A 27,769-nucleotide genomic window follows, 5' to 3' on the forward strand; every position below is an offset into this window, starting at 1 on the left:
CCCCCACTTGCCCCACTGGAGGGGATTGAGCCTGCAACCCTAACACATGCCCTTGGCCGGAATCGAACCTGGGACCCTTTAGTCCACAGGCCGATGCTTTATCTGCTGAACCAAACCTGCTAAGGCAGGAAGATGCATTTTCGAAGAGCTTCTTAGAAAAACATTTTCCCCCCACAAAATTGCTAATGTTGCAAAATACAACATCCTTCTCTTCAGAACCAAATATATTCCTATAACTTGGTTTTTGTCTTGCGAATGACTAATAAACTTACAACTGAGGAAGCTGAGTTCCACAGGTAACCCGTTTCACAGCGTCTTCTTTCTCCTCAACGATCTTTCATTCTCAGGTAAACAGTGGCTCTCAGTACATGTGCAAGCACGGTTAGGCCCTGACTTGCCATGCCCATGACATGTTGTCTACACTCTGCTGTGCTCAGGGTGCCATGTATGTAGTTTAGGTTTTTCAGTAACTATTTGAAACGTCTCTAGGTGACCTTGCCACGCTGTCAGGGGCAGAGCAGTTCTGAGCAGCGGGTGCGAGCGCCCTGGACGCTCACCTCCTCGATCCTCCCCTCGGAGAACGTCGCGGCGTGCAGCTGCTTCTCCAGGCGGCTGCACTTCCCACGCTGCTCTCTGAGCTGCCTGTTCAGCTCATCGCCATTGGCCAGCAGGGCGTCGTGGCTGATCCGGAGAGTTTTCTGCCTCTAAAAACCCAGAAGGAAATTAAAAAAAAATATTTTTTGGATTATGATTTGAATAAGTGATTACAATTCTATAAATAAATTTACTCCTGAAGTTCATGCTATAATTTAAGGAAAGCAGAGTGTCCCCCCTTGTCCCTGGGGACGTGTCTCAAGATCTCCATTGAATGCCTGAACTTGTAACATTAAACGGCAATAAAACTTATGTGACTATGGTCTCTCTCTCTCTCTCTCTCTCTCTCTCTCTCTCTCTGAGAACCAAGATGGCGTGTCAGTGACTCAGAGGCAGGTGACACAGTCAGGTTTGCTAGAGAAAGGGATGCCCCGTGTCCCAGGCAGGACGGAGCTCGATGGTCCAAGATTTCACCCCCTTCCTCAGAACGGTATGCAATTCAAAACTGATGGATGTTTATTTCTGGGATTTTCCACTTAATATTTTTGGACTGCTGCAGTTCACCACGGATAACGGAAACCGCGGGAAGCAAAGCCGCGGATAAGGGGGGGTTGTAAGACGGCTCACTGTACATTCTGCTCACCCGGAGCGCTGCGAGTTCATCAATCCCAGAACCGATGTGAATGGTGCAGCGCAATGAATCCCTCCGATGGCACATTCCCGGGGGCCACAGTCTTTATTAAAACACTTACGGGGATGAGCAGTCCCAAGTACTGTCAACCTCCATGGTTACAGCTTAAAATGAACACCCTGATAGTTGACTTGACAGGTAGGCAAATATTCTTCTGATAATGGTAGTGGCCAAACAAAGCAACACACCACATCAAAGAGAGACTTTCCAAAACTGCCATTGGCCTATTCCTAACTTTGGTCTCTCTTGGTATAGCAGAAGTGCTTAGGACTGAAGATATATGAAGACACCTCTAAACCTTCGGTGCTATGTGCCACGTAAATGAAGATAAAAGGAGTTAAAAATAATTTTTCTTGGCACGAGATTATTTATGATAAATGTACTTATTATTTTAAGATGACACAGATATTTATGAAAAGTCTGACCAGTTGGGTTATTCCTTTAGGTATTAAGTTATAATAACACATAATATATAGAGTGGAATTATACAAAATTGGGAATAAATATAGTACTCTCTTAAAATTATTTCTTGGCAGCGTGACTATTCTACTTAAAAATATACAACTTGATAAAATATGTACACAGATAATAATTTAATAAAAAAAATAAAAAAATAAAAGGTAAAATCTAAGATAAAAAAATAAAATAAAAATATACAACTTGGACACTATCTTTAGAGCTTTGTACATAGGTATCACCATAATACAATAACTGGTCACGGTACCTCTTGCAGCTGAATGAATTTTCCTTCCATGACTGATAGCGCATTGCTTTTCTCCACCAGTTGCTTATGAAGCTTAATCATCTCTACATTGTCCCGGATGTTTGACCTTCAAGGATGCGTTTAAGAAAAAGAGAGACGGAGTGAAAACAGTCCAGGCAAAAGGAAAACCAGTCTGTGACTCCATCCCAACGATCCGGGGACCGTTCCCGGGAAAGATGCACACACTTGCAGGTCAGTCACCGAGGTTCTCCGTGGACCCCACACCTGGCGTGAGGTTTATGATTTAAAACCAACCAAGAACCATTTTTGAACTTGATCGACCCACAGACCCTCCGAATTTGAAGGAAGCCCCAGGTGTGATGACTTGTGCCACCTACGCACTGACTGATCGCATGGGGGTTAAGGGCGCTTCACAGTGTCCTGAGAGACGGCGCGAGAGGACGTCCGTCTTAGCACAGGAGCGGTTCCACCGGCCTCCAGGCTTACCCTCCTCCTTCCCCCCGAATGAGAAATGTGCACGACAGCGCCCATCTTCCCGCACGCCCGCCCAGCAAACGGTATCATGAGATTACAATTTATTGGCGTTTCCTCCTGCAGTTTGAACTTTTCAAAATATTTCCAAAAAAAGTGACTTAGCGTTTTATACTAATAATGCCTAACGCTGGCATTTAAATCCGTAGCAGATGTGCCTCTCGCTGTAAGAGATCATTTACCGTCCACGGGGTACAGGGAAATTCTATATGTGCAACGCTCGTTTGTATTTTTCCTACCGAGATTAAAGCAAATGTAGAGTTTAACAGGAAGATCTAATAAAGGTTAATCATGGATCTAAATGAATACCTGTTTCAAAAGGCATTTCTTGTCCTGACAGAGAAAGGTTCCTTCATTGAATACATTTTACACTCAAGAGTTTCTTAAAAATGGTGAAGCTGGGTTTTAGACTTCACTTGTGAAGGAAAATCAACGTGAAAAGTTTCAATTCGGGAAACGTTTGCAGTGTTTGGAGTAATTTTGCTTCCAGAACTTATCTAGTGAACACATATTGGAAGAATTGTCACAAGGCCCTACTGGAACCGGAGAACGGACTACAAAGCTCACACATCTGTAAACCAGCTGAGGACTTGAAATACTTAATTTTCCTCTTTGATATTTGAAAGTTCATTGCGTTTTGGCATCGGACAGTCAGTTGTCCTCACACAGAAGATAAACAAGTCCGAGAGCCCGGCTCTTGCTCGGGGTACGGTCTTAGCACAATGTTAAATAGGTCCGTGTCTAAAACATGTTATCTGCTAACTCTGGGCACACACTCCACAGAGCCCTCATTACTATTCCCCTGGGCATTATTTTCACTCTCAGAAGAGAGAATACTAAAGAATTAAACTTGGAGAAAAATATATTTTGTTAAAAAAAAAATACAAATTTTTTCATATTTAAAAGTCAAAATATGATTTCTCTCCCCCCTCTCCCAAATGACTTGGTTTGGCCACTCAACAGTGAGTGCCATTTATTGATATGGAAGAGCAGAATACTATTCGAATCTTTTCCTATGTTTTCAGTTGTCCCTGATATTTCATTTTTCTTAGTTTTGAGTATATTAATATTTTCAAGAAGATATGCAGGTCGGGGAGAAAGTAGGTTTACACTTGTTCGTATGGAAAATAATACAATAACTAATAAATTGTAATGCAAGAATAAAGTCTATGTTTTATGTACTCACAACTATGTACTTTTGCCCCCATCTGTATATGTCAAATAGATTTAAATAAGAACTATTGCTTTATGGTGTTAATAAAGAATTAAGCCCCAATAACCCACCCACTAAGGCATATAGGGTCATAGAAATAACAGGTTATTTTGAGTTTTCTTTGCATGGTGAAGGCCAGTAAGTATCTCTAGAACTTTCAGTGGCTTCACTGGTGGATGGTTTCTTGAATATTTTCCTAAGCTCTTTGGAGTTTAGACTTTTCAAAGTATTGCCAAGAAAAGGGACTTAGTACTTTTTGCGAATAATGCCCAACAAGTGGACACCAATGACAATGGGGGTGGTAGTTAACGCCCAGCAATGGTGCTTTAAATAAAAGCCAGCTCGCCAGGAGGGACACCTATCTGAGCAAGTGGTGACCGATGGCTTTTACGTGAGTTTGAGGGCCATCGACCTAAGTCATTGCTGTGACCGTACGTTCTGAGGGCTATCAGGGAGAAGGACGACTCCCTGACTCGCGGAGTCAATGTTATAATAAACAGAGATAAAATCAACAATTTAATTAATGTGGTCTGGCTTTCAAGAAAGTGGACAGTGGAAAATAATCTCAAACCTGATAATCAACTCAAAGTGCTTACATAGATGAAATATGGTAAAAAGAGTACGATGGGCGCTGGTCGGCGTGGCTCAGTGGCTGGAGTGTCAGCCCATGCATGGGAGGGTCTCCGGTTCGATTCCCGGCCAAGGGCAGGTTCGATCCCAGGCTCTGGTTGGGCATGTGCAGGAGGTGGCCAATCAGTATCTCTCACATCGATGTATCTCTCTCTCCTCTCTTTCTCTTTCTCTCCTCCTATCCCCTCCTTTCTATTTTCTCTAAAAATCAATGGAAAAAATAGCCTCAGGGGTAACAACAACAAAAAGAAGTGAGAGAGGAAAGACGGCAGGCCAGGTCTCGGAAAGCTAACGGACGGACAAGGAATGCGAGGAGGACGTTGCAGGGGCCAGGGACCAGCCATTGGGAGGGCGGTCCATGCCCTCTGCGTGGGGAGGCTCAGGCGGCCGCCTCTGAGGCTCAGCGTCTAAGTGACCTCTCCGGGCCCAGGCCCTGGGACGGGACCATCAGGTCTTCCGGATGCTGCCATTCTAACGGGAGGAACGACGCACAGTAAGAACACTCGGATGACCTCCGACAGCCCTGCGCCGACTCACACATGCTGCATTACACATGGTGAAATGATGTGCAAACAGACAGCAAGCGTATCAATTAAAGTCTCTGTAAAAATAAACTTCTCCACCAACAGTTTAAAAAAAAACCCCACTACGAACAATTAAGTTGGAAAATCCAGTTTCGTTTCTCTCTTCTTTTGAACAGACACCTTATTTAGAAGGACGATAAAATCTTCTAACACCATGAAAAGGGTTGCTGGCCCATCTCTAGATTGAAAACAAACTGAAATAAATTAGATTTTATGTTGAAAAAAGTAACACAGCTCAACAACCTATGTGCCAAGTTTCGCTCATAATTTGAAGCAGTCGCGCAATAAACTCCGAGAAGGAGCCTCTGAGAACACTTGCCTGCAGCCCTGCTACCGGTGCCATAATAGCCCAGAAACCAGAGCTCCGATCCGCCGGGAGGAGAAACTCCACATCACGTCGCCTCTAATGTGCGGTCTTCAGGGGAAAAGAGACCTGTGCTTTGCTGCGTTTCTTACACTTCCTCTCCCCGACCCTCCTTCACCCCCTCGCCACCCCCGCTGCCACCCCCTTCTCTGCTGCAGTAAGGACAGTGAAGGCTTTGAAAAAGCTGCTTGATTTTGGAGGTCGCAGTGTGATGATCCAGCAGCTACCAGCATTTAGAAGAGAAGGCTTAGGAGTACAGAAGCATGGCCATGAGGTTCTGGGAAGGACTCTAAAGTCTGTGTGAGATGGAATGGAGAGGCTCTTTTCTGAGCGATAGTTTCAGGCTAAGTTTGGGGGATAAAGTTGAGAATAACCTTAGGATGAGAAATCTCTACTTTTTTTTTTTTTTAACACTGGCAGACGTTCTGCAAGTGTACTGTTGAAAGACGTGTAGGTCACTCACAGCTCCTGTTAGGACTACACAGGCAGCACCACCAGCAAGGCCTCCCTTGCGAACAGGATTACAGGGCTGCTAGTGAGTGGAAGGGAACGTCCCACTGAAACGGCCGAGGGGCTCCCCTCGCCCTGCTCCCTGAGTTCACAGTGACCTGGGCCCGGATCCATGACTGCAGGACGGACATGTGTGTGCAGGTTCACTGGATCACATCTCTCTCGTGGCGCTGGGTGCAAATTCAAATCAGAGCGCGGTCCTTTCTCCCTCTCCCGCCCACAGAGGCTGGGGGCACAGTCGGGGGCTCTGCGTGCACGTGGCCACACTCCCCTGACCGCGGGGGCGCGCTCCGAGGGACTGGGTGGGGCAGGAAGAACTCAAACCCCGGCTCATCTTCTCTAGGGGACCATTCTGAGGCTCAAGTTCAATGGATTCCAACCCGTAACGGGAATCTGAGAATTGGATCCAATACATCAAAAAGCCCAATGGGAAATGTAGGTTCATCGCCAATTTAGCTGCAAAAGTGAACCAAAGATTTTGTATCGTTTTTATTTCTTGATGGAACTTTACCTAGTAAGTGATACAGGTGATTTCACAATTATTAGAAGCAATAGTTGATATGATATAGTCTTCGATGAATAAAGGAATTAAATCAATACCACCTATTTGGCAGAAAAAAAAATCTATCATAAACACAAGGTCCCTAGGGGTAAAAGTGACTGTTGATTTAAAGGTAGAAGAGGTCTCATGCCCAATTCAGTCTCCAGCCCGGGGTTGAGGGGTTCCCTGAGGCTCCGAGAAGGAATGAATTCATTTGCCAGAGTCCCCAGTGAGGGAGCCGGCACTCTCAGGTCTGAGAGAGGAGCCTGCCCATCTCCTAAGTGCTTCCCTTCTGAGGTGCTTCTGCGCTTTAGCCTTTCCCCCACTCTCATTTCGTGCGCACTCATACGTTACTATCAGCTGTGACAATTTCTGCGGTTTGTATAAAGTGCTGAGAAAATATGTCAACCTGCTATCACCAAAAAGATCTTACATCATATTAATAATAGAAAGCACAAGGGTTAAAATAAAAGGAAGCTGAGTGATACTTTTCACTGGGGGGTTTCTAAGGTATTCAAAATAGTAGTAAGTGCTTGGTGAATGTATTTTTACGAAGTGACAGATCACCTCTCTGTATAGTAATAATGTTTGCATGGTTATCCCTGGCCCTAGTTAGTTACCCTTCCATCCTAGGACCAGATGTGTCCTCTAGGGGAGGGGGTGGGGCAATCAGACCAATCCAAACTGAGGGACATTCTTGCAAACAGCTAGGAATGGGCTCCGAAAGACTGGGCAGCCAACCAAGGAAACCTAAGACCTGTCAGTTCCATACAGTATATGAGCCTTGATTGGACACTAGGTTAAAAGAAAGCAAAGCAAAACAAAAAACACCATTTATTCATAAATCCTCACCCGGGGGTATGTTTTTTATCGCAGCCTAAATATGTGCCCTGGCTGGGAATCGAACCCACCACCTTTTGGTGTACAGGACGATGCTCCAATCAACTAAAGAACCCAGTCAGGACAAACAAAACAAAACAAAACAAAACACCCAGCTATTTAGACAAAACAGCTATTTAGGACATTCTTGGGACAAAGGGAAGTTTGAAGACGACTGAGTATCAGATGCTGCTACTCCGCCATTCACTGTCAATGCCCTGGAGGGGACAGCTGCCCTGTAGCTACGAGAAGACCCTGAGAAGTGCCAGAAGGTGAAGTGATAGGGGCCCTGGGCGCTCGGACCTGAGAGGGGTGGGGAGTGAGGGGTGGGGAGGGAGCAGGCTCAAGCAGGAGCGGCAGCGTGCAGGCCAGGCTGTGCCATTCACAAACATGCATGGGGGGAAGGTATGCGAGTCTCCCCACAGCTGTCCTCACAACTTCTCTGCAGGTCTGCGATTTCCAGAAGGGAAGACGGGGGGAACTGGAGCGTGCCGGGAAGCCGCCCTGTGCCTGTGCGCAGGGGGAGTGGAGCCCGAAGCCAGGCCGTGTCCGGCGCTGCAGGGCTGCGAAGGCCGCTTTAGGACCTGAGAGTTGCTCTCCACCAAGGGGCAGAGGCAAGCGGGGATGTCGGGGACGTTTATGGCTTCAATTCCCTCCACCGGGACGTTATGGCACTCCCGTGATCGTAGCTAAGAAGATAAACGCCCCAACACGGGCTTAAAAAAAGCAACGCAGTACTAACTAGTTACACATTCAGTAAGAGTATTGAATAGTTTTGGAGTTGAAAAAGTCAGCAAAAGGTAAAACCGTTCTGATTTTAATGTTCGCATACATGTGCTCCCTGGTTACTGCCGTGCGTTTAATTTAAGACGGCCTTTTTAATAAGCAGAAAATGTGCATTTTTATATTGTTTAAATTTTAATGTGGACTTTTGTTCAAAACAACACAGACATTCAGGCTACTTGTAAATGATACAAGATTTTCTGCTAATGAGGCATTATGTAGAACATATGCAAAAATCACAGCTCCGTCTTCCAAAATAGACCACAATAACAAGAAAAAACACGATTTTAATAAAAAGGAGCAGCACTAGGGCTTTTACTTCAAAGCAATTAAGGGCTTTGGATAACCAAAAGTTTATGTCAGGCCGATGCCAAACCAAACTGGTCTATTAAAGCCAGACTGCGCAGGCTCCTATCCTGCTCTGGGAGCGGGCCCTGGGCCGCGAGCGCCGCCCGCGCGCCGCGGATTACGGCTCCGCTGGGTTCATGTCGGAGAACAAGGAGTCCAACATCCAGATCAGACTTCTAGGATTTCAAATCTGAAATAATGTATCCGTGAAAGACAAGTTCAAATATGGTTTCCATTTTGTAATTTTTCTCTACAGTAAATTATACCAAGTTTTATATTCTCCCCAACATTTTTTTTCAACAGTTTTCCATTAGTCTAAAAAAAAAACACCCAAAACTGCTGTTACACATAAAACTTTGAGCTATGTATAAACATAGAAAAAAAAAAAAAGAGTTGCAGTCCCTTATTTGAAGTAATTTCTTTAGTTTTCAGCAACTGTATTTCAAGAAAAAATATGCCCTTTCCTACAGGTACCCTTCCTAAGGAAATATGTAATTTTCAATTTTACAAATCAGTGAGGTATGGTACAAATTGGTTTATCTCTTTGGCTTTGGCAAACAGAAGTACCTTTACTTGTAATTCTTATTTTTGTCTTACTTATAATTTATTTTCTAGAGGCCCAGTGCACAAAATTCATGTACGGGAGGGGTGTCCCTCAGCCCAGCCTGCATCTTCTCCTAATCCGGGACTCGTCAGGAAATTTGGGGCCTAAACCGGCAATCAGACAGCCCTCTCGCGATCCAGGACGCTGTGTGCACCAGTGACCATACTTTTCATGCAGGTAAAAGGCATCTTGCTGTTGTATGGCTAGCTACATTTTAAAAAAATATATATTTTATTGATTTTACACAGAGAGGAATTGAGAGGGACAGAGAGTTAGAAACATCGATGAGAGAGAATCATTGATCAGCTGCCTCTTGCACACCTCCCACTGGGGATGTGCCCGCAACCAAGGTACATGCCCTTGACTGGAATCGAACCCAGAACCTTTCAGTCCGCAGGCCGACGCTCTATCCACTGAGCCAAACCGGTCCTGGCAACTAGCTACATTTTTTGCCCTGTCTATAAAAAGTAGCACATAACGTAATCCTCTGAGGCAGTGGTACCATTTCCCCCATCTTGTGGGTGGAAAAACTGAAGCAGAGAGAGAATCAGAGAGACAGAGAGACAGAGAGAGACAGAGAGAGACAGAGAGAGACAGAGAGAGAGAGATCAATGTGAGAGAAACATCGATTGGTTGCCTCCTGTATGTGCCCCAACCAGGGATTGAACCTGCAACCTTGTGTGTGTGAGAGGATATTTTCCCATTGATTTTTAGAGTGGAAGGAAGACACACACAGAGAGAAACACTGAGGTGAAAGACACATTGACTGGTTGCCTTCCGCACACTCCCCAACCAGGGCTTGGGATTGTGTCTACAACTGAGGTATGTGTCCCTGACTGGACTTGAACTTGGGACCTTCAGTCTGAGGGACAGTGCTCAAGTAACAGAGCCACACTGGCCAGGGCAGCAGTTGGGTTTTTAAGGTAAACTGCTCTTGTACATGTTGGTGCGTCCTGCTGACAGTATGTAGAGAAGGAAATGTGTGTGCTTCGTGGGCGGGGCTAGCCCAGCACTGAGTGACTTTTGGGTCTGCCTTTCATTGGACATGGATACTCTGGCTCCTGGGCGACCACACCCCTTTGGAAGGGGGACAGCAAACAGTGTCGGGCTACTCCTTGGGACTTTCAGAACTATGCCAGAACGCAGACCTGCGAGGGACGGGCTCCGAGCGTGGGTGCGGCCTAGATGCAGATGGTTCTTTTCAGAGAATACCTTTCACGCGGTTGTGGGCAACTGAGATCACTGCTCTTGCCTGGGGTCTGGCCCTTCAGCCTGTTCCAAACAAGGAAGCATCACATGTTCTGCTGAGAAGGCTGAGTCTGACTCAGTTCTTCTCAGGGAACGTGAGTCCGTCCTAGGCACTCAGCGGGTTCGCAGCCAGGTTTCAAATGCTACCCCCTAATATATATATGTATTTCTCAAAAATATTCATGTTTCCTTTGCTCTGCACTTAGAAGAATGTACAGATATCACAAAACATACAGAATTTTAAGATATAATTTAATTTTACACATAACTTTTTAGAAACAGAAATTATTGGAGATAGTATTAATCTGTTAAACCTTAAAGCAAAGTTTTTCACATATTTTTAATCCCACTTTTTTTTTTTTTAAAACAACTTTCCCAGCATGCATCATTTCTTAGCTCTTTCAAACAGTTCCATGGAGGGTTAGTTTGCTAAAGGAACTTAAATTCTGAGCCTGAAATGAAAAGCTGGAAAATCATCCTTGTTTTGCGTAAATGAGATCCGAGCCATATAAGCCTGGTGTCCCACAAATCGGAGAGGGGGAAAAGGAGGATCTAGGTCTGGTTTAACAAAAACATTAAGAGAGGAATAAAATAGAGTGGATGCAATATGTAGGCCTCATTTGGACGCCAACAAACAGAAGAAAGACACCTTCAGGGACGTTTGTCTAGAAACTGGTTATTGGCTAATATCAAGGAATCGCTGTTTTTGTCAGATGTACAGGCATGGGGGTTTGTCAGGTGTGATATGATGGTGGTTATACTAAAAGAAAATTCCTGATCAGAGATTTATACTACAGCATTTACAGGTGAGATGTATAATCAATTGAAGAAACTAAAGGTGAAGTGCTCGATGAAATAAGAGTGACAACATGCTGGTAACTGTTAAACCTGAGTGATGGGTACTTGGGAGGTTAATATACTAATTTACTTTTGGGTATACTTGATAAAAAAAAAAAAAAAAAAAAAAAAAAAAGGAAAAGACACACAGAGAGAAAAGCCATAAAGGGAAGAAAACAAGCCTTTTTGGAAGCACAACGCGAAAGCAAACTTGAGAGGCCCGATGCCAGGAGGGAAAGCACCGCACAGGAGGATGGGAAGGAAATGCTGCCATTACAATACAGGCGCAAGGAGACTGCCGAAGGGGCCCAGCATCCCAGACCATCCACAGGGTCTGAAGCAAACCGAACGTGACGAAAGGTAACATTTGGGGGATAAAATAATTTTATGGTTGGGGGTCACCACAAATAACTGGCACCATGTTATGGAACTTACTACCCTTTAAGGTGGAAAAAAACCGTTAGGTATGCCAGCCACTGAGTGCTTGTGGCACAGACCCCGTGGGGTCAGACTCCCACGGTCTTGGTGAATGGGGCAATGCGTGGAGTTACCAGGCGAGCGAGGGAGAACTGCCCTCAGAGAGAGCTGTTGATCTAGAGCAGGCTCATATGAAGAAGTGAAGTAAAAACATGGTTTTTAAATAGACTCGACTTCTCCTTCTATGGCACATGAGATTTTCTTCTTTCCATCACTGTTTACCCGCCCCCCCACCCCACTGCAAACACCACACTGTTGTCCATATCCATGAGCGCGCGCGCTCGCTCTCGCGCTCTCTCTCTCTCTCTCTCTCTCTTTTTCTCAATCCCTCTTCCCCCTCTCCCCCAGAGCTGTATGCCTGCTCTCTATGAGTCTGTCTCTATTGTGCTTGGAAGTTCAGTTCGTTCTTAAAGCGTTCTAAATGAATTTTGACTTTATCAAAGCGATATTTCTTTGTTAACATACCTTTGATCTGTAGCCTGCTGTTCTCGAAGCTGAAGAAGAGATAACTCAACTTCATTTTCTTTTCTCCGCAACTGAGTTTTCAGGATCTCCGTCAACTGCTCCAACTCCTCTATCTGGCCTTTCTGCGTCTGAATAACATCCTCTCTGAAATAGAGAGCCTTCGCGTGAATGTGCAGTTTGAGGAAATGTCCGCGTGTTTCAGATCAGTACAAAGACAGTTCTTCATAACAAAAGCAAGCAAAAGTTTGAACCGTTAGCTTAAGGGCCTCTGAAACCTAGGAAAATAGTGGCAGTTACAGGTGATGATCTGGAGGTACACAGGGAGGAATGCAAGACATCCTTTCTATAAGATGACGCCCTGAGCCACGGATCGGTGGTTAGAGTCAGTTAAGTATTTATTGTTCACCTACTAGGTAGCCCACAGTCTAGCCCTCTTCAGCTGATTTCTATGCCTTTGTTCTTTCACATGGAGAGTTCCCTTTATCACCCAAGTGAACACTTCAGAGAGACATGGCAGCCATTTGCAAAACCTAAGGAAGTGGTCCCTCGCATAGGCTGATCTCTGTGGCATCTGGCCGCATCCCAGTGTCATGGCCTCAGGAAACTGGTGTGCACCTGGCTTTGTAGCTAATCGGTTAACAAGATTAGGCTTCGTCTTTTAGTTTCTATTCTCTCACAATACAGTCATCACGGCCTCTGGCATTTGGAATATTCAGGAGAAAAAATCCTAAGCCCATATGATTCGTAAGCAACCATCTAAAAGTCTGACACCCTGCCTCATGCACACCTGGTGCTTCCTGATGGTCCAGGGCAAGGTCTGTGGTAAGGTGGAGCCTTATCTTCATTTGTGTGACTCACAGACACTGAGACCACGAGGCTCTGATGAATGGACAGTGAGCTCAATGTGGCGGGGGTAACTGTTTTGAAGCCACAATATGAAGAATGCAGTACCGTAGAATGCAGTGAAACGAATTCTAAAATCTATATGTATTTGATAACTTCATACTTTAAAGCCACTCCCTCCAATTTTTTTTTTTAAGCCACAAAAAGGCTAATTAATTCAGGATTTAAAAAAATTGCCTGTAATTTTTCTAAGAATGAAAACGCTGCCGCTAAATGAATGGACTTTATGTCATTCCTGGGGGTGGGGGTGGGGATGGGTGGGGATTACGATGAAGGGGACTGTTCTAGAAACACTTTCACCGCTGAAGGTGCTCATTTTCCTCATTTCAATGAAAACATTTAATAATATGCTCGTATCCCACAGATCTAGCTGTAATTTGGTGGAGCAAATTATCTGTACATAAACCAATTTTATTTAAAATAAGGGAAAGAGAGGGATTAAAAAAACATGCCAAAGTATAATCAATAAACCAAGTTCTAAAATGACCACAGAAAGAATACATACAAATTTCTTATTTCTCCTCTGGCTTCTTCAAGTAAATTGTTGCCATATTTTGTCAGCATGGGTTGATCTACATCTACATCTTGGAATCTAATACCTAAAAATAAATTAATGAGATGACAGACGTTAGAAAAGGGGTCCCTGGCTTTGATGTCTCGAGGAAATGTGTGAGGTAACAGAATTGCTTCAATACTGAGAGAGATGTGCTCTGCAGAACGGAGAATCAGAAGTATGTTGCCACAGGGACTATTAGCTCTGAGCCACCAGTTGGCATAAAATCAAACACAGCAGCAAGTACAGCCCAGTGAACAAATTCTACGAAGGAAAACAAATTACCTAGAAATAATTTAATTCAACCTAGATTCAAAACTCCTGAAATAATTTCTGAAAGACCCAAAGTCTTCAGTTCAGGTCTCTGCAATAATAAACTGAAGTATGAAAGCAAAGGTTTAAAAAACATGACCTTTTTTTTTTTTTTTTTTTTTTTTTTTAGTATTTTTGATAAATGTTTCCTGTACTTCAGTTTATTCCACCTCAATGATAAGGTCCATATATAAACAAAGGTAATTCGAGGGAGATAATCAATAGAATTCCTCTAAATAACACATTTTGCTGATGCACTTAAAGCACAACTGCACAATAGTTACATGCAATTTTATAAGCCTGCTCAAAGTGAAACATACTTTTAATTACATAAATTAGTTTATACTTAGAGAGTAATTAAATTATTAGAGTTTAAGGAAATAAAATATGACACAGAATTAAATTATTAGAGTTTAAGGTGGATAAAATACAACATGGGATTAAATTATAAGAGTTTAAGGTAGATAAAGTGTGACAATTTAGCTTCCAATGGTGCATACTCCCAGGTACAATGGTACAGAAAAAAATTCTGTCTCTTTAGCAATGTTTACTTTTAAAAGTAAGGATTTTAATTAGGAAAACAGCACTATTATTCGCTATTTCCAAAAATTTCACCATCTTTTGCTGTAGTCTAGACTAAAAAACAGAAAAGGCTCTTCCTAAAATATTAAAATAGTTTACTGTGTAAAAATTTGCCGAATATATTACTTTGGCAGTAATGCTAATTCTTAAGCATTTCCTACATCAATCATGGAAAAACTAAACATCACTAGTAGAATTAAAACAAAACAAAACACAATTTAGCCCACTTGGTGTGGCTAATGGTTGAGCATTGGCCTGTGAACCAGGAGGTCACAGTTCCATTCCCAGTCAGGGCACCTGCCAGGGTTCGAGGCTTGATCCCCAGTAGGGATGTGCAGGAGGCAGCCAATCTATGATTCGCTCTCATCATGGATGTTTCTATCTCTCTGTCCCTCTCTCTTTGAAATCAATTAAAAAGTATTTAAAAACAAACAAACAAAAAGCCTATTCATACTTAAAGTATTTCTTAAAGCTATGATTCCATGGTGAGTTGCCAATGGTTATCTTTGAAAACACATACACTTCATGAAAATCTTTGTTCTTCACAAGAAGAATTATTTCTACATTCCAGTGATCACACTTGAAGCGGAATTTTCATCCTTTATCCTGACCTGGCATAAATAGAAAATAATATTTGTACAGCAGCTTGGGGGGAAGGCCCATGGGGCCAGAGAGGGTCTGGGGTTCTCACCCCGCACCCCGGGCTGCACTGTTTCTGACAAGCCTGGCCTGATCCCAGCCTCTGAAGGTGGTCTTGAAGAGTCTGATAAGGTTACGGAGGTATCAACCTTGATAATGATGCTTCAAGTACACTCAGGAAGGTAGTGGTTAAGAAAGTATTCATCGCTATGTTATGCTCTGTGCAGCTTCTATGTCTTGGACTCTATATCAAGCAGTGAAAGAGATCTGAATTACTGAGTATAAACACAAGGAGAAATTCAAGCGATGTAGTCATATTTTCAAAAGACTGCTGCTTTGTGGCTTTTCTTTCCTACCGGGAGGAACTCCCACCAAATTCTATGTAAACAGCGCTTCGTAGCACTAGGTTAGCTCGCCGCGTTCATCGAAACTTTGGGCGTCGTGTTAGTTGGAAAGTCCTTGCCGACCTCAGAGATCCGCTTGCCAGGCTATGGTCACAGGTTCAGAGAGGGTAAGTGACATTTAAGAAAAATACATATTTTTATTGATTTCAGAGAGGAAGGAAGAGGGAGAGAGAAACACTGATGATGAGAATCATTGATCGGCTGCCCCCTGACCAGGAATTGAACTGTGACCTCCTGGTTAACAGGCTGATGCTCAACCACTGAGCCACACCGGCCAGGGGAGGATAAGTGATTTTTTAAAGGTGAAATCCATTATTGTAGGGACATATTTTTTTTAGGTCCCTACCACCTCCTAGCCCTACTTCTAATCAGGTGTTATCGCCCCATTTCACAGATGGGGAAGATGAGGTCCCGAGAGGTCAAGTGCGCTCTTCCATGCAGGAAGCTAAGGAGTGGCAGATGTGTTGTCTGGTTTCTGGTTCATCATGACCACTTGGTTATATGGAGTCTACTGCCAGTCTCCCAGAGCTTTCATCCCCAGCTGCCTCCTGGCTGTGGGAGCCTTGCCGCTCTGTCTAGGGACCAGAGTGTTAACATTTCGGCTTGAAGAAAAAAATAGAACAAATTTTTCTCCCATTCTGTTCACGTGGTGTTTTCTTTCTCTCTCAATGAATTGAAGTGCAAGTCTGACACCTAAAAATGTTTGGTCTTTATGTGTAGTGTATTCCAAACGAAGATCAATTAGAGCTGATATTTTATTTCCTTGCCCAGTAGCTGAAATAAAAAAATGTGTTACCTATAATAGTTACCGACTTTTTGCTTCATCATAAGTACACTTGTCTGTGGGTGGAGAGAATTGGAATTTTATGAGAAATCTTTAGTTTTTTTCTATAATGAGTCTTGTCTATGCAACTGAATGGCTTTGTCACCTGGGTAGGGTTTAGGAGGTTTATTTTCAAAATTAAAAAAGTGATTGTCCTATGATCCTTTTTGGAGATGGCAGGGACCCTTATGGGGTAATCCACTTATATCTCTTATTTTACAGGTAGAGACAACTCAAGTTCAGGACTCGTCCAAAGTCACCAGATAAAACGCGGGGGAGCGAGAACCCCGATTTCAAAACCCCCAGGTATGTGCGCCTTCCACTGCCATGCTACCTCCACACAATGAGAAAGAGTTACACAATTCTGCACATTTTACAGACGGTCTTTCGATAAAGAACTTAACTGTGACCATACAGGGGCAAACTAGCTGGTTTTCCCATTTGCCTGTGTCGATGTGATTTGCTCCTATAATTCAAAAAACAACAAAAACTAAACTGAACTCATTTTCCATTTAGTTTTACACATGTCTCACACCAGTTAGAATGAAGAGTGATGTTCAATGTTTACTAAACAAATTTGAGTGTGATCTGGGGATTCTTAAGGAAAATAATATTAACGTTTTAAATCAAAAACAAGCCCACACATGATAGGTATCTTGCTAAAGGAACTTAGGAACGTGAATAATACAGAAATAAAGCTGTGTGTGTGTGTGTGTGCGCGGGCGTGCAAAATGACCGAAGGAAAGATGTCAGCTGAGGATGTGGGAGCTGACGGTACCTTTCCTGGGCCCGTCCTGGGCGCCTGCGCCGTCGCTTGCTTTCCTGCGCCCCGTGTTGACTCGAGACTGCACGTGGCTGTAAGGGGCCTGCCTGCCCGCCTGGGCCTGGAGGTGCTGCTTGGCTGAAATGAGTCTGTGTTTGAGGACTTCGTTCTGCCTCTCGAGTTCGCGGACCTTCTCCTGCAGCTGCTCGATCATCTCTTCCAGCTCCACGTCTCGTCCCAGCCGCTTGGGGCCGCCACCGGCCTGCTCACATCTTTTCTTGTCATTAACCAGCCGTATTAACTTGGTGGCCATTCTGGGGAAATAATAAAAAGATGAAAAGGAATGTGAGAAGTCAGCATAAAATGCATTCTGTTGAAAGGAACATAATCACTGTGAAGACTTCAGTGCAGAACCTGAATAATAAATTTCAGGTTTTGATGTAACTATTACTGCCTGTGAAGAATCCTTTGATGATAATTGAAACCACTGGGCAACAATCTGCTTTATAGCACTGACAAATAACAGTTTCCTAAGGCTTATCATTTAAGGTTAGTAAAGAGAGGACACATATTTACTCCATATGTTCCTCAAATGCAATTTCTAACGCATGACCTTATGTAGGAATGCTGTATGCACTTAACTGTAGCTACAGATTGTGGATGTGGCGGGTTATATCTGCAAGCCACAGTAAGCTAAAACTCTTGGAAACTGTGTTAAGGTTGTGCAGCATTTATGTGATATATTGTTTTCGGTTTCTCTAGGATTAAGACGTACTACAAATATAAAAGTGTTAGAATGCAGAGAGACACACCTATAAAAAGCGCAATGAAAAACTCAAAAGAACCCAAACTGTGCCATTAAATGTTACTTAGCGCTGCTCTAGAGACATGCGTGTTTCATGGTAGAAAATAATTAGATACAAAAAATATTATTTTAATGCTGCCTTTGGGTTCAGGCATCAATTGTGCTCTTGACATCTCAGGAGTTTATACCTTTGATTCTTTTAAGTTTTGATAAAAACTGGTTAGACAGAACAAAAGACAGAAAGGGCACATGGGGGTGATGTAATATACACGTTCAGAAAACATGCCTGACAGGGAATGGAAAAATCTTGGCAGGACAAGAAAGAAAAGGTGGCTTTGATGAGAGACACAAGTTCAAGACTTTACAAAATTGGTCGCACATCTTCAATAGCTGACTCGAGTTTATAGTGAATCTATTTTTATAAAGACCCAGACAGGAGATTGAAAATAAAAACTCACTTCATTTTTCTTTACATGGGGTTTGCTTTATTTTAGCATGGTTATGGACAGAAGCTTTTACTTAAGAGAACAAAAGTGAAAAAAAAAAAAAAAAAAGAGTCCTTAATAGCTTTGGGATGTCCTAGAACCACCTTGCTCTGCCCTGAGCAGAGTCCTCTGGAGCGGCGGTGGGAATACATGTCTGTCTGCACTCCCTGCTCCGCGGCCTGCAGCATGTGGCACAGGAGAGCTATGCATAACATAATCGCTTAAGATTGTTTGCTCTTTCCCTCGAGGCACATCCATTAAACATGCTTTATAAGGGATCCAGGATAATAAAAACCAAGATGCAAGAGGACCACAAACCCCCGAGTGAAAGAATCAATGGATTAGTTCCTTTCCCCCGAATCCACAGAAGGATATATCACTGGGAGATCGGGGCAGGTAGCCTAGCCAGACAGTCCCACAAGCCTTCCCGGGCCTTGAAGAAGCTAGGGTCCCGAGCCCCACCCCATGCTCATCCCTGGAAATGTGGCGGCCATCTCTGCAAGGTGCCGACATGGACAGCTGAGCTTCCTGTTACAGAGACCGAGGGAGAGGCTACATTCAAAAAAGAGGCAGGTTTAATCCGAAAAAGCCGTCAACATCGACAGGAAGAGAAATGACCGCACTCTTTAGGGCAAGAACACATGGACAGAGCGGGTTTCAGTGCTTTCGGTCCTCTCTCCAGTAACGGCAGTCACTGCCGTTGGTTTGATGATTTGATGATGTTAATGAACCCTACGAGATCAGGTCAAGTTTGAGCACTGATGTGAAAAGGCGGCTTATCTAATCTACAGTCATCCTCTGTCGTAAGAATAAGTGTAAAGGCCGTTTTACCTAGGGGTCTAGGTGGTGTCAGGGGCGTGACCCTGAGGAGGAAGCAGAGCTTCGGGTCACAGCGGCCAACAGCTCATTCCTCTCGGGCCTGAGAGAAATAAAATCCCGGGAGGTTAATGGCTTGAACATACCATGCGCTGGTGGCAGGGAGATGAATAGAACACATGCGCACAACTTGACTCCCGGCCCAGACCTTTTTCCATTAAACTACAGGGCTCATTATTAAGTTGTTTTATATTTTCTGGCTAGGACAAATTACTAATGAGGTCAAGGTTGTGAATTCAATTCTTTTACTGACCAATTACGCTTAGGAAGAAAAAGAATTGTTTAGTGGTGAGAGACCACATTCCTCATCCTGACAGGCGGACATGTGTGTGTTACTGGCCAGAAAAGGAATCAGGCGAGTGGGTCACATGTCCTGAGAGCAGACATCACCGCGACGCGAAGTCAAAGCCCGGCACACGGCAGTCCGGGGGCATCACAGCAAAGCCCACGGGGTAGAAACAGTGCGAGTCACCTCATTAGAGTCAAGTCCAAACAGCAGAAATCCATCTTCTTTCCTGGCTATCCTACTTTTTCTTTTCTTTTTCTTTTAAAAAAAATATATTTTATTGATTTTTCACAGAGAGGAAGAGAGAAGGATAGAGTTAGATCAGCTGCCTCCTGCACACCCCCCACTGGGGATGTGCCCGCAACCAAGGTACATGCCCTTGACCGGAATCGAACCCGGGACCTTTCAGTCCGCAGGCCGACGCTCCATCCACTGAGCCAAACCGGTCCCGGCCTACCTTTTCATTTGACCTAGAACTTGAGCAGGATCACAGATCTGCTTCTAGAAGTGAAAGCACTTTTTGTTTAGAATGCCACCCATTCAGAAGAGAGTCATCGCGTTTCTGAACGAGAGGGAATGAAGGAACATCTACTCGTAAGAAATCATCTGTGCAGACATTTGTGCATGCAAATCAGAAGTGACACTCTGTCTTCAGAAACGGCTGAGACTCTCTGATCAATACAGACTCTAGACTAACGCGGGCAAAGTTAAATATGTTCCAGATCCCGAAGTGATGTTTTCATTAGTAAACCCTCAAGTTTAAAAACACATGCATCTTAACAAGTTAAAATAGCTAATTACTTTTTAAAACTTTCAATTTAAAATCAAGATGTTTAAAAAACCAGATGCTCTGGCCATTTGCTTATTAAACTATAAATATGAAACCCGGAGTTATTTATAGATATGATACATGCATGGCACGCTTAGCTAATAGCTCTCCCTTTCAAATAGCAACTCGGGGCATAATAAACACTTATAATCTTCTTGGTTTATTCTTATAGTTTTTTAAAGAGTTTTCATTAAAAAAAAAAAAAAAAATTGTATGTATTTACAACCTGCCTGGCTACAGAAAGGATTCAAGGTGGAGTTTTCAATTAAGTTTATAAAAAAGCAAATCCTCCAAAAACTTTACAGTCAGGGAAAAGAGCTCAAAGCTTTTTATCATAACCTTTTAATTTTGTCCTCTTGCTTGCGGGCATGCTGCTTAAGTAAAATGTTCTCATCGTGCAAACGCAAAAATCTGTCTTCCAGCTCCTCACGGCTGATCCGGGACACGATGACCTGGTGGGACTTCATGGTCCGTGTTGCTGAAGTTTCTGCAAAAATGCCAAGGTCGTTCATAGTGGGATCTCTTACACTAGTCTCTAAAAATGATAACTGTTGATATTAATACGAGATCTGATGTACTCATCTCAGATTTTTCCCTTTGTGACCCACCATTAAGACTGCTTTTGAAAATATTATAGCATTGTTCACATCACTGATTGGAGGCCAGAATTAAAAACCTTTGCTATTAATACTTTATATGCAATATTGAAGGGTTGAAACAATAATAATATACACTCAAAAAAAAAGGATTCAAATAACCATTCTTTTAAGATGTAAGCTGGAACTCTGGTTCAATAAAGGATTTTCAATTTATATACTGAATGCTGAAAAAACTAAACTAGAAGGTTTTTGGTTTCTTACAAAGAGTTATTACAATAATCTGGTGAACATAACATGATCAAAATATTTTTCTGAGCCACGGGTATTGGGTTATAAAAAATAAACTCTATAAAATGTGAAAGACCAAAAAAAGAAACCCTTCACAAATTATTTATAATCTATCTTAAATATTTTTGAAGAACTTTTATACCTTTCAGCATGTGTATATGATATTTTTTACATATGCTTAAGTTTGGTACTTTCCATATCCCTGTGAAGTCGGTCGATTTTCAGCAATCCTCCAAAAGAAACAAAGAACAAATGGACAAAGATTAAAGCCCTCTGGTGGGTAACTGAGGGCAAGAATTGAATTAGGGTATCAAGTCCCAATAAAGAGCTTTGCACACTTAAAATTTATTTTACTTGAATCTCTGACACTCTGCCAAAAATCTAAAGCAAAGCTTATACATGTTTTACTTTTAACAATAAAAACTGTATAATCAAATTTATCTTTTTCAAGGAACCATGTCTTGACCACCTTTCGGTGGTGATTCAAGGTGACCACTGACTCTTCCAATGAACAGGTGTATGAACATGCCTTCCTGGAATATATTTGATGTCACAGCTTCTCATGACAAATGCAGTGGCATGACTGTGTGGCCGACACACCGTCTGCACACACACACAAACACACACAAAAACAACAGCCCAATGTTCCTTAAAGCTATGCTTTCATTTCTTAATCTGAAAGTGCTTTTTAGCTCTACAGCGACCACTCAGATATAAAAGGATAAAGAAAACGTTTAGTGTATATTAATTTGATAAATCAGAGTCAATATCATGCGGGTAAACAAACCGTTTTGAGATACTCTACTTGAAAGACAAACCATTTTTAAATATGGCGTTTCCCCCATATAAAACGTAAACGTAAAGAAACGTTTTAATGGCGAATGTGATTTAAGCCAGGCAATTCTGGTTGGAGGCTTGATACTCTCTGTAGTTCCTCCTGATGTGTGGAATTTTAAAAAGATGATTTATAACAATTCTTTATCAGAACAGAGGGGGATTTTTACATTTTCTATGAGCTGTTGATAATTGATGCGTGCAGTAAAATGCCATATGTTGTTCTAAACACTCCATCCTCTCCTTGAGTCCAATCAAGAGCTATATGGTTACTTAAATGGCTCGGTTTGTATAAATATCAAAAATACTTTAAATTAAAAGTAAAGAAGTCCCTGATCAAAGTTCATAACCGTAATAAATAACAGCTGGCCGTACCTTGTAACCCTCCCACGTCAAAGAGCTTCAGACCTATATCTTTCACAGGCAGGTCTCCTGCAGTCTCATCAGTTGGGCCAGACATGGCCTAGCTGTGGAGAGAAAGAAAATTCAAATAAAAATCTTTCCAACTTATAACGTTAACTATGCAATGGAATGAACCAAATAAAATGAATAAGGCCCTAGAACTTCAATGGACATCTTATTGCCCACATGTGCAGCTTGGAGAAGATGAAAGCTTCCATTTTAAAAGTGATACTCCATTGAATCATGGAGACAGTGTTCCTTTCAACAGTCTATTTCCTGTAGTTTGCTTAGGAAATGAGGTCAGATTATCATTCTTCCTTCGCCCATCTTCTGAGTCCTCTATCTGAAACAAAAACAAACTCTCCTAAATTTGGAAACACCTCCTCTCCACCCCGCTTCCCCTTCCCTGTCCCCAAAAGAAAGCAGATATTTTGGAAAACGCTCAAGTCGGGAACTTGATTCAAATGGCTGCTCTCTCACTTGGTAGCTGGTCAAGTCACCTAACCTTGCTGCGTTTTGGCTCCTTAACTTAAAAAACGGGGGGAAAAATTACCTATCTCACCGAGTTATGCTGAGGGTGAGATGGCAAATGAAGAGCATTCGGCACATTTGCCTGGGATGACAATAGTACTTGAATGTTAATGTTCAGCTTGATGCGCAAATGCGCGGGTAGTTCCAAGTTTTGCAAAAGAGGTTTCATAAATTCACCAACTGGGCTGGTGTTTGCTGTGTCCTGTTTTTGTTACCACGAGGCCTAGATCCCAGGGCTTCCTCCTTCAGCATACAAGGCTGCCCAGCCAATTCTGGCTTTTTTTTTTTTTTTAAGTTTCTATTCTTTACAGAGATGCACCACATGGCTTAGTTTTGTATGTGGATGCGAGTGATCCATGCCATGCCTAGTATGCTTATATTTTCATTTCAATCTACCCTGAAAGCCAAATGTGAACTGTCAATGGAGATGCCCGAAGGTACAGGTTCTCAAGCTCTACAATGTTGGTCTAGAACACATGTGTCAAACACAAGGCCCGCGGGCCAAATCCAGCCCGCCAGGCCTTGCAATGTGGCCCGCACCGCGCTGTCATCACTGCACTCCGCTGTCAGTTTATGACATTGTCAGTTTATGACTGTTCAGTAAACCATTCGGCCCGCGATTTAGGCTGGATTTTAGATTTTGGCCCCTTCTCTGATTGAGTTCGACACCCCTAGTCTAGAACGTCAAGTCCAAGAACACTGCGAGCTTTTTGGTCTTGCTCGCCTCTGTATTCTCAGAGGCTGGCCGAGTTGGCACACAGCAGACATTCGCTAAATAGTGTTCGTGGAGGGTCAGGGTGTGTGGACCCAGACGTGGTTGACAGAATCTTCTCTGCTTCTGTGTATATGCAATATCTTCCAGCGGGAGGGTTCCTAACTTTGGTAATCACTGATCCAAGGCTGAGACCCTCTGCATTTTGCTCTGACATAAACAGCTAACAGACGTTTGCCTGGATGGGCACTGAGTTCTTTTGCAGACAGCGCTACGGGAAAGGTCAATCTTAGGAACCAGATTATCTAAACCCAGGACGTTTGTAAAAAGGGTACCTTTTCCATGATAGGGTTATGGCGGCTTTTATAATAATGAGGATGATGAGGGATGATGTTAGCATTTACTGAGTGCTTCCTCAGACGTGCTAGGCACTCTTCAAAGTGCTCTGCTTATGCGAATTAAAGATCTCACACTATCCTTGTGAGGGTGTTACGAAAAGGATTCCCACTTTGCAAATGAAGACATGGGGACACGGCTTAGGTAACTAAGAAGGAACTGTCTAGTCGCTTTTTTGATTGTCACCACTGGGAAGAGGGAATGACCTCTGACTGGCATCTGGAGGTCAGAGATGATGCTAAACCTCCTGCCATGCACAGAGAGTCACAGTATCTGGCCCCACAGGGCTACTGAGGCTGAGGAACCCTGTGCAGTGCGGCCAGGCCTCCCCATACCCTCTCAGGCTGTCCCTCCTTCCTCACTGTGCTCCCTTCACACTGCTGTCCTTCAGGGTCCCCAAACCCAGGCACCCTGGCCTTGCTCAAGGCCTTTGCAGACTCCCTAACCCTTGGGGCTCAGCTCCAACCACTTCCCCAAGCTAAGAGGCCTCTCCCTCCCAACGTAGTCACCGTTTATTTCTGTCCCCGCAGCCATCTCTGTCTGAAATAGGTTTAATTGTTACTAGTTCACTTCCAGTTCGTCTTCACTAATACAGTACCAACGAGAGCATCTTGAGGCAGGTTATCTGCCTGGTTCACAGTTGGTGGGGTACAGCGCCTGGCACCAAGTGGGCACCACCAACCAGTATTTCTTGAATGAATACATGGCTCTCTGGCACTGAGACTAACACGGAGGTAACAGGTAACAGGCTATGGGAGAGCAAGGCGATGCCACGGCCAATGCATAAACAACAGGCCCCCGGGGAGGCTTGCGGGTGGACCATGCAATCCCACGCCCAGGTCAGCTAGGCGAACTGTGTTTAGGGACCTGCGTGAGGAAGGGCTTGGATAAGCACTGCGATTGGCAACCGCGGCCCTCAGCCCAGGGGTTAGGCCTGGGCTGCACATTTTCAAACCGGGGCTGGGCGCGGGGGACACGGGCGGGGTGTGGCTCAGGCCTTGACGACGCGGGGGTTTCCCGCCCTAGGCTCTTTTTCACGCGAGGCCGTGGAGCAGACCCCGGGACCCCGGCCCGCGCTGCAGGGAGGGAGCCCGCCACCTCCATCGCCCTCTCCACCGCCCAGAGTACTCACCGCCACTCTCTCCCCGCGGCTAGCAACCCGTTGCTATGGCGCCGACGGCAAGAGAAGCATGGGAAAAACATGGCGGGCCCCGTTGCCTCCTGGGAAATGTAGTTTTCCTGGGCGCTCCGTCCCCGCCAGTTCTCAGGGCCTCGAACTACGCTGGCCCAGCTGTGGTACCTGGGAAATTCTAGGGCTCCAGATCCAGAGGCGCTCGCGGGCGCCGCCGCGGTGCAGCCTGGGAGCGGTAGTTCCCGCTGCCCTGGCGTAGCACGGGGGCGGACGGGAGCAGGACGCCGAGAGAACTACAAGCTGGAGGCGGGGTCCAGAGCGAGGGAATGTACGGTCCTGGCGGTGGCGGAGAAGGTGGTAGCGGCAGCATGAAGCGAACCCCGACTGCCGAGGAACGGGAGCGCGAAGCCAAGGTATGTGGGATCTCCGGAGTCTGGGATCTTTCGTGTACTTGGGGCGAGGGGCAGGGAAACCGGAGGGACGTGGCTGGAGGGCGAGCAGACGCGTGGTCTGAAGCCAAGGCAGAAAGGGCCTGGTCAGCAAGGGAACCAGACACATAGGGGGTTGGTTATACATTCCTGCAGGCCTAGTCCTATTGGATCAGCTCGCCAATGGGAGACATCCATGGACTTGTTCTGCACCTCCCTCCTCGGGTAAATCTGTAGCCTCTCTTGTGCCTCAGTTTACCGGCCTCTCCGATGACTGTGATGGTACCCGCTGTGCCTTTCTGTTTGGTAATCATTTCTGAGGAGCGAGGTCAGATGTGTTTATTTGGAACCGTTTTCTCAGTGGCCCATGGATATGTTCTGTTTTCAGCACAGCAGTTACCAACAGTTAACTCCAATCCTGTTACCTGCTTCTGGAGTTCAGCCTCCAGTAGTTGCCGTTCCATGGGATGAAAATAATAATAATAGCAATAGCGATTTTTAAAAATGGCATTTATCACATGCCAGGCTTGCCTTGAGTTCATACTGTTTATATTATTTCATATTCTTACCGCAGCAGATTGCAAGATAGATATTTATACAGATGGAGTATCCACCATCCTGCTTTACAGATGAAGACTTGAGTTCCTGAAGAATTGTGTGTTTCCCTTTCTCTCATCCCCCAAATCAAGTCCTGTTTATTTGTCTAAACATATTGGTAATCTATCCACATTTTTCCTTCTCCACCTTGGCCCACGCTGTCGCCATCTCTCGTGGACGGTTCCTTTAGTCTCCTTATTCCTGTGCACTCACTCTATACCCTTCTTCCCCACCTCCCACACAATCCGTGTCTTCTCCGCCCTGCAGATCTAATCCTGTTCATGTAATCCCTCTCTCCTCTGCCAACCACCTGTTTCAAATCTTCCATGACTTTCCGTTGCTCTTCAGATGCATACAAAACTTCCCATGGCCTTCATGGTCTGGACCCTACCGGCCTCTCCAGCCTCATTGGACATGACCCTCTGCTTGCTCTTTGCCCATCAGCCTTCTTCAGTGTCCCTCTTCCTGTTACCGAGCTCAAGCACGAGACGTAGTTGTCATTGGGTAGTTTTATTTCCTCGCAGCAAGCAGTGGCAAAGAGATTCACAGGCAGATCTGTCTCCCAGGAGGGCGGCTTCCCCATGGCTTGGACCCAGATTTGGTTAGACGATTCTCCGCATCAGATCGGATGGGGTTCCTGGCAGACTCATTGGGGACAGCTGCATCTGCCGAGGACTGTGCTGTGTTTGAACACTCGGCAAGAATGGCACTTAGATCCATTCAGACCAGGAGACGCTTGTCCTAAGAATTCCCCCAGATATATATATATATTTAAGGGAGCGGGGATGAGGATCATACTTCTGTAACCGCTTCTTGCTGAACAGGAACAGAGGGGGGTCTTTGAGTTAAGAGGAGTGAGATTCTCTGGCTGCCTGACCTTCTGGGAGTCTGGGGGTCCCCTAGACGTCTGGGATTCCTGAGAACAGGAGTGCATAAAGAGACAGGAAGTAGGAAAAATCCTTTAGGAGTAAGAGCAGACATATTGGACGTCACGTATGTTGTAGCAGCTTGAAGTCAGACGGGGGTTCGCAGGAGGACGATGGTTCTGGTACCTCGTTCTCACTGGGTGGAATAGCAGGCTTCACCCAAGAGTGATGGGTCTAGGAAACTCCCTTGTACAGGGTAAGAGAAGAATGAGTTGTTAATAACCCCAAATGAGGACAGGACCCCTCTGGGCTCAGTGGATCTTGCGGGGATCCTGAGTTCCAGGTTTTTAAGGATACCCAGTTCCCTGGATTATGTGGGTGTAGTTTAGTGTCTGTTGGTGTGGGCAAAATCAGATCAGCATTTTAATTTTTTAAAAATTTTATTGTTTAAAGTAGATATTACAAATAGTAGTGCATATGTCTCCTTTTTCCCCCCTATTGACTTCCCCCCCGCCTCCCCTCCCCCCAGGGACATGCCCTTCTCTCCCCTCCCCCCGCCCCCAGTGTCTTGCACCCATTGGTTATGCTTATATGTACGCATACAAGTACTTCGGTTTATCTCTTCCATACCCCCCCTAGCCCCCGCTCAACCCTCCCCATATTTATCTAAGTTTCCAGGTACCTGTACTAAGTGACTAACA

The 27,769-nt window shown here is 44.4% G+C and overlaps 2 protein-coding genes across 5 annotated transcripts in view; one reads left to right on the forward strand and one right to left on the reverse strand.

The window, feature by feature from the left end:
- The window catches only part of RPGRIP1L (RPGRIP1 like), a 63,546-nt gene extending 38,280 nt beyond the window's left edge, over nucleotides 1–25,266 (reverse strand). For both annotated transcript variants that reach the window (XM_084861216.1, XM_084861215.1), the window contains exons 1-8: nucleotides 25,178–25,266; nucleotides 22,380–22,471; nucleotides 20,623–20,770; nucleotides 17,018–17,316; nucleotides 13,432–13,525; nucleotides 12,024–12,167; nucleotides 2,010–2,115; nucleotides 558–704 (exon numbers count right to left, since the gene is read on the reverse strand). In XM_084861216.1, coding sequence (XP_084717342.1) covers nucleotides 558–704; nucleotides 2,010–2,115; nucleotides 12,024–12,167; nucleotides 13,432–13,525; nucleotides 17,018–17,316; nucleotides 20,623–20,770; nucleotides 22,380–22,464 — 1,023 coding nt within the window. In that variant the 5' untranslated portion in view covers nucleotides 22,465–22,471; nucleotides 25,178–25,266. The remainder of the gene's footprint in view (nucleotides 1–557; nucleotides 705–2,009; nucleotides 2,116–12,023; nucleotides 12,168–13,431; nucleotides 13,526–17,017; nucleotides 17,317–20,622; nucleotides 20,771–22,379; nucleotides 22,472–25,177) is intronic.
- Nucleotides 25,267–25,438: 172 nt separating this feature from the next.
- The window catches only part of FTO (FTO alpha-ketoglutarate dependent dioxygenase), a gene marked incomplete at its 3' end in the record, with an annotated part of 206,394 nt that continues 204,063 nt past the window's right edge, over nucleotides 25,439–27,769 (forward strand). For 2 of the 3 annotated variants that reach the window (XM_084861263.1, XM_084861264.1), the window contains exon 1: nucleotides 25,439–25,590. In XM_084861263.1, coding sequence (XP_084717389.1) covers nucleotides 25,504–25,590 — 87 coding nt within the window. In that variant the 5' untranslated portion in view covers nucleotides 25,439–25,503. The remainder of the gene's footprint in view (nucleotides 25,591–27,769) is intronic. The other variant, XM_084861262.1, reaches the window with a different exon arrangement.

Source organism: Pipistrellus hanaki (genome assembly GCF_964339955.1).
Source record: "Pipistrellus hanaki genome assembly, chromosome: 15".
NCBI classification, from domain to species: domain Eukaryota; kingdom Metazoa; phylum Chordata; class Mammalia; order Chiroptera; family Vespertilionidae; genus Pipistrellus; species Pipistrellus hanaki.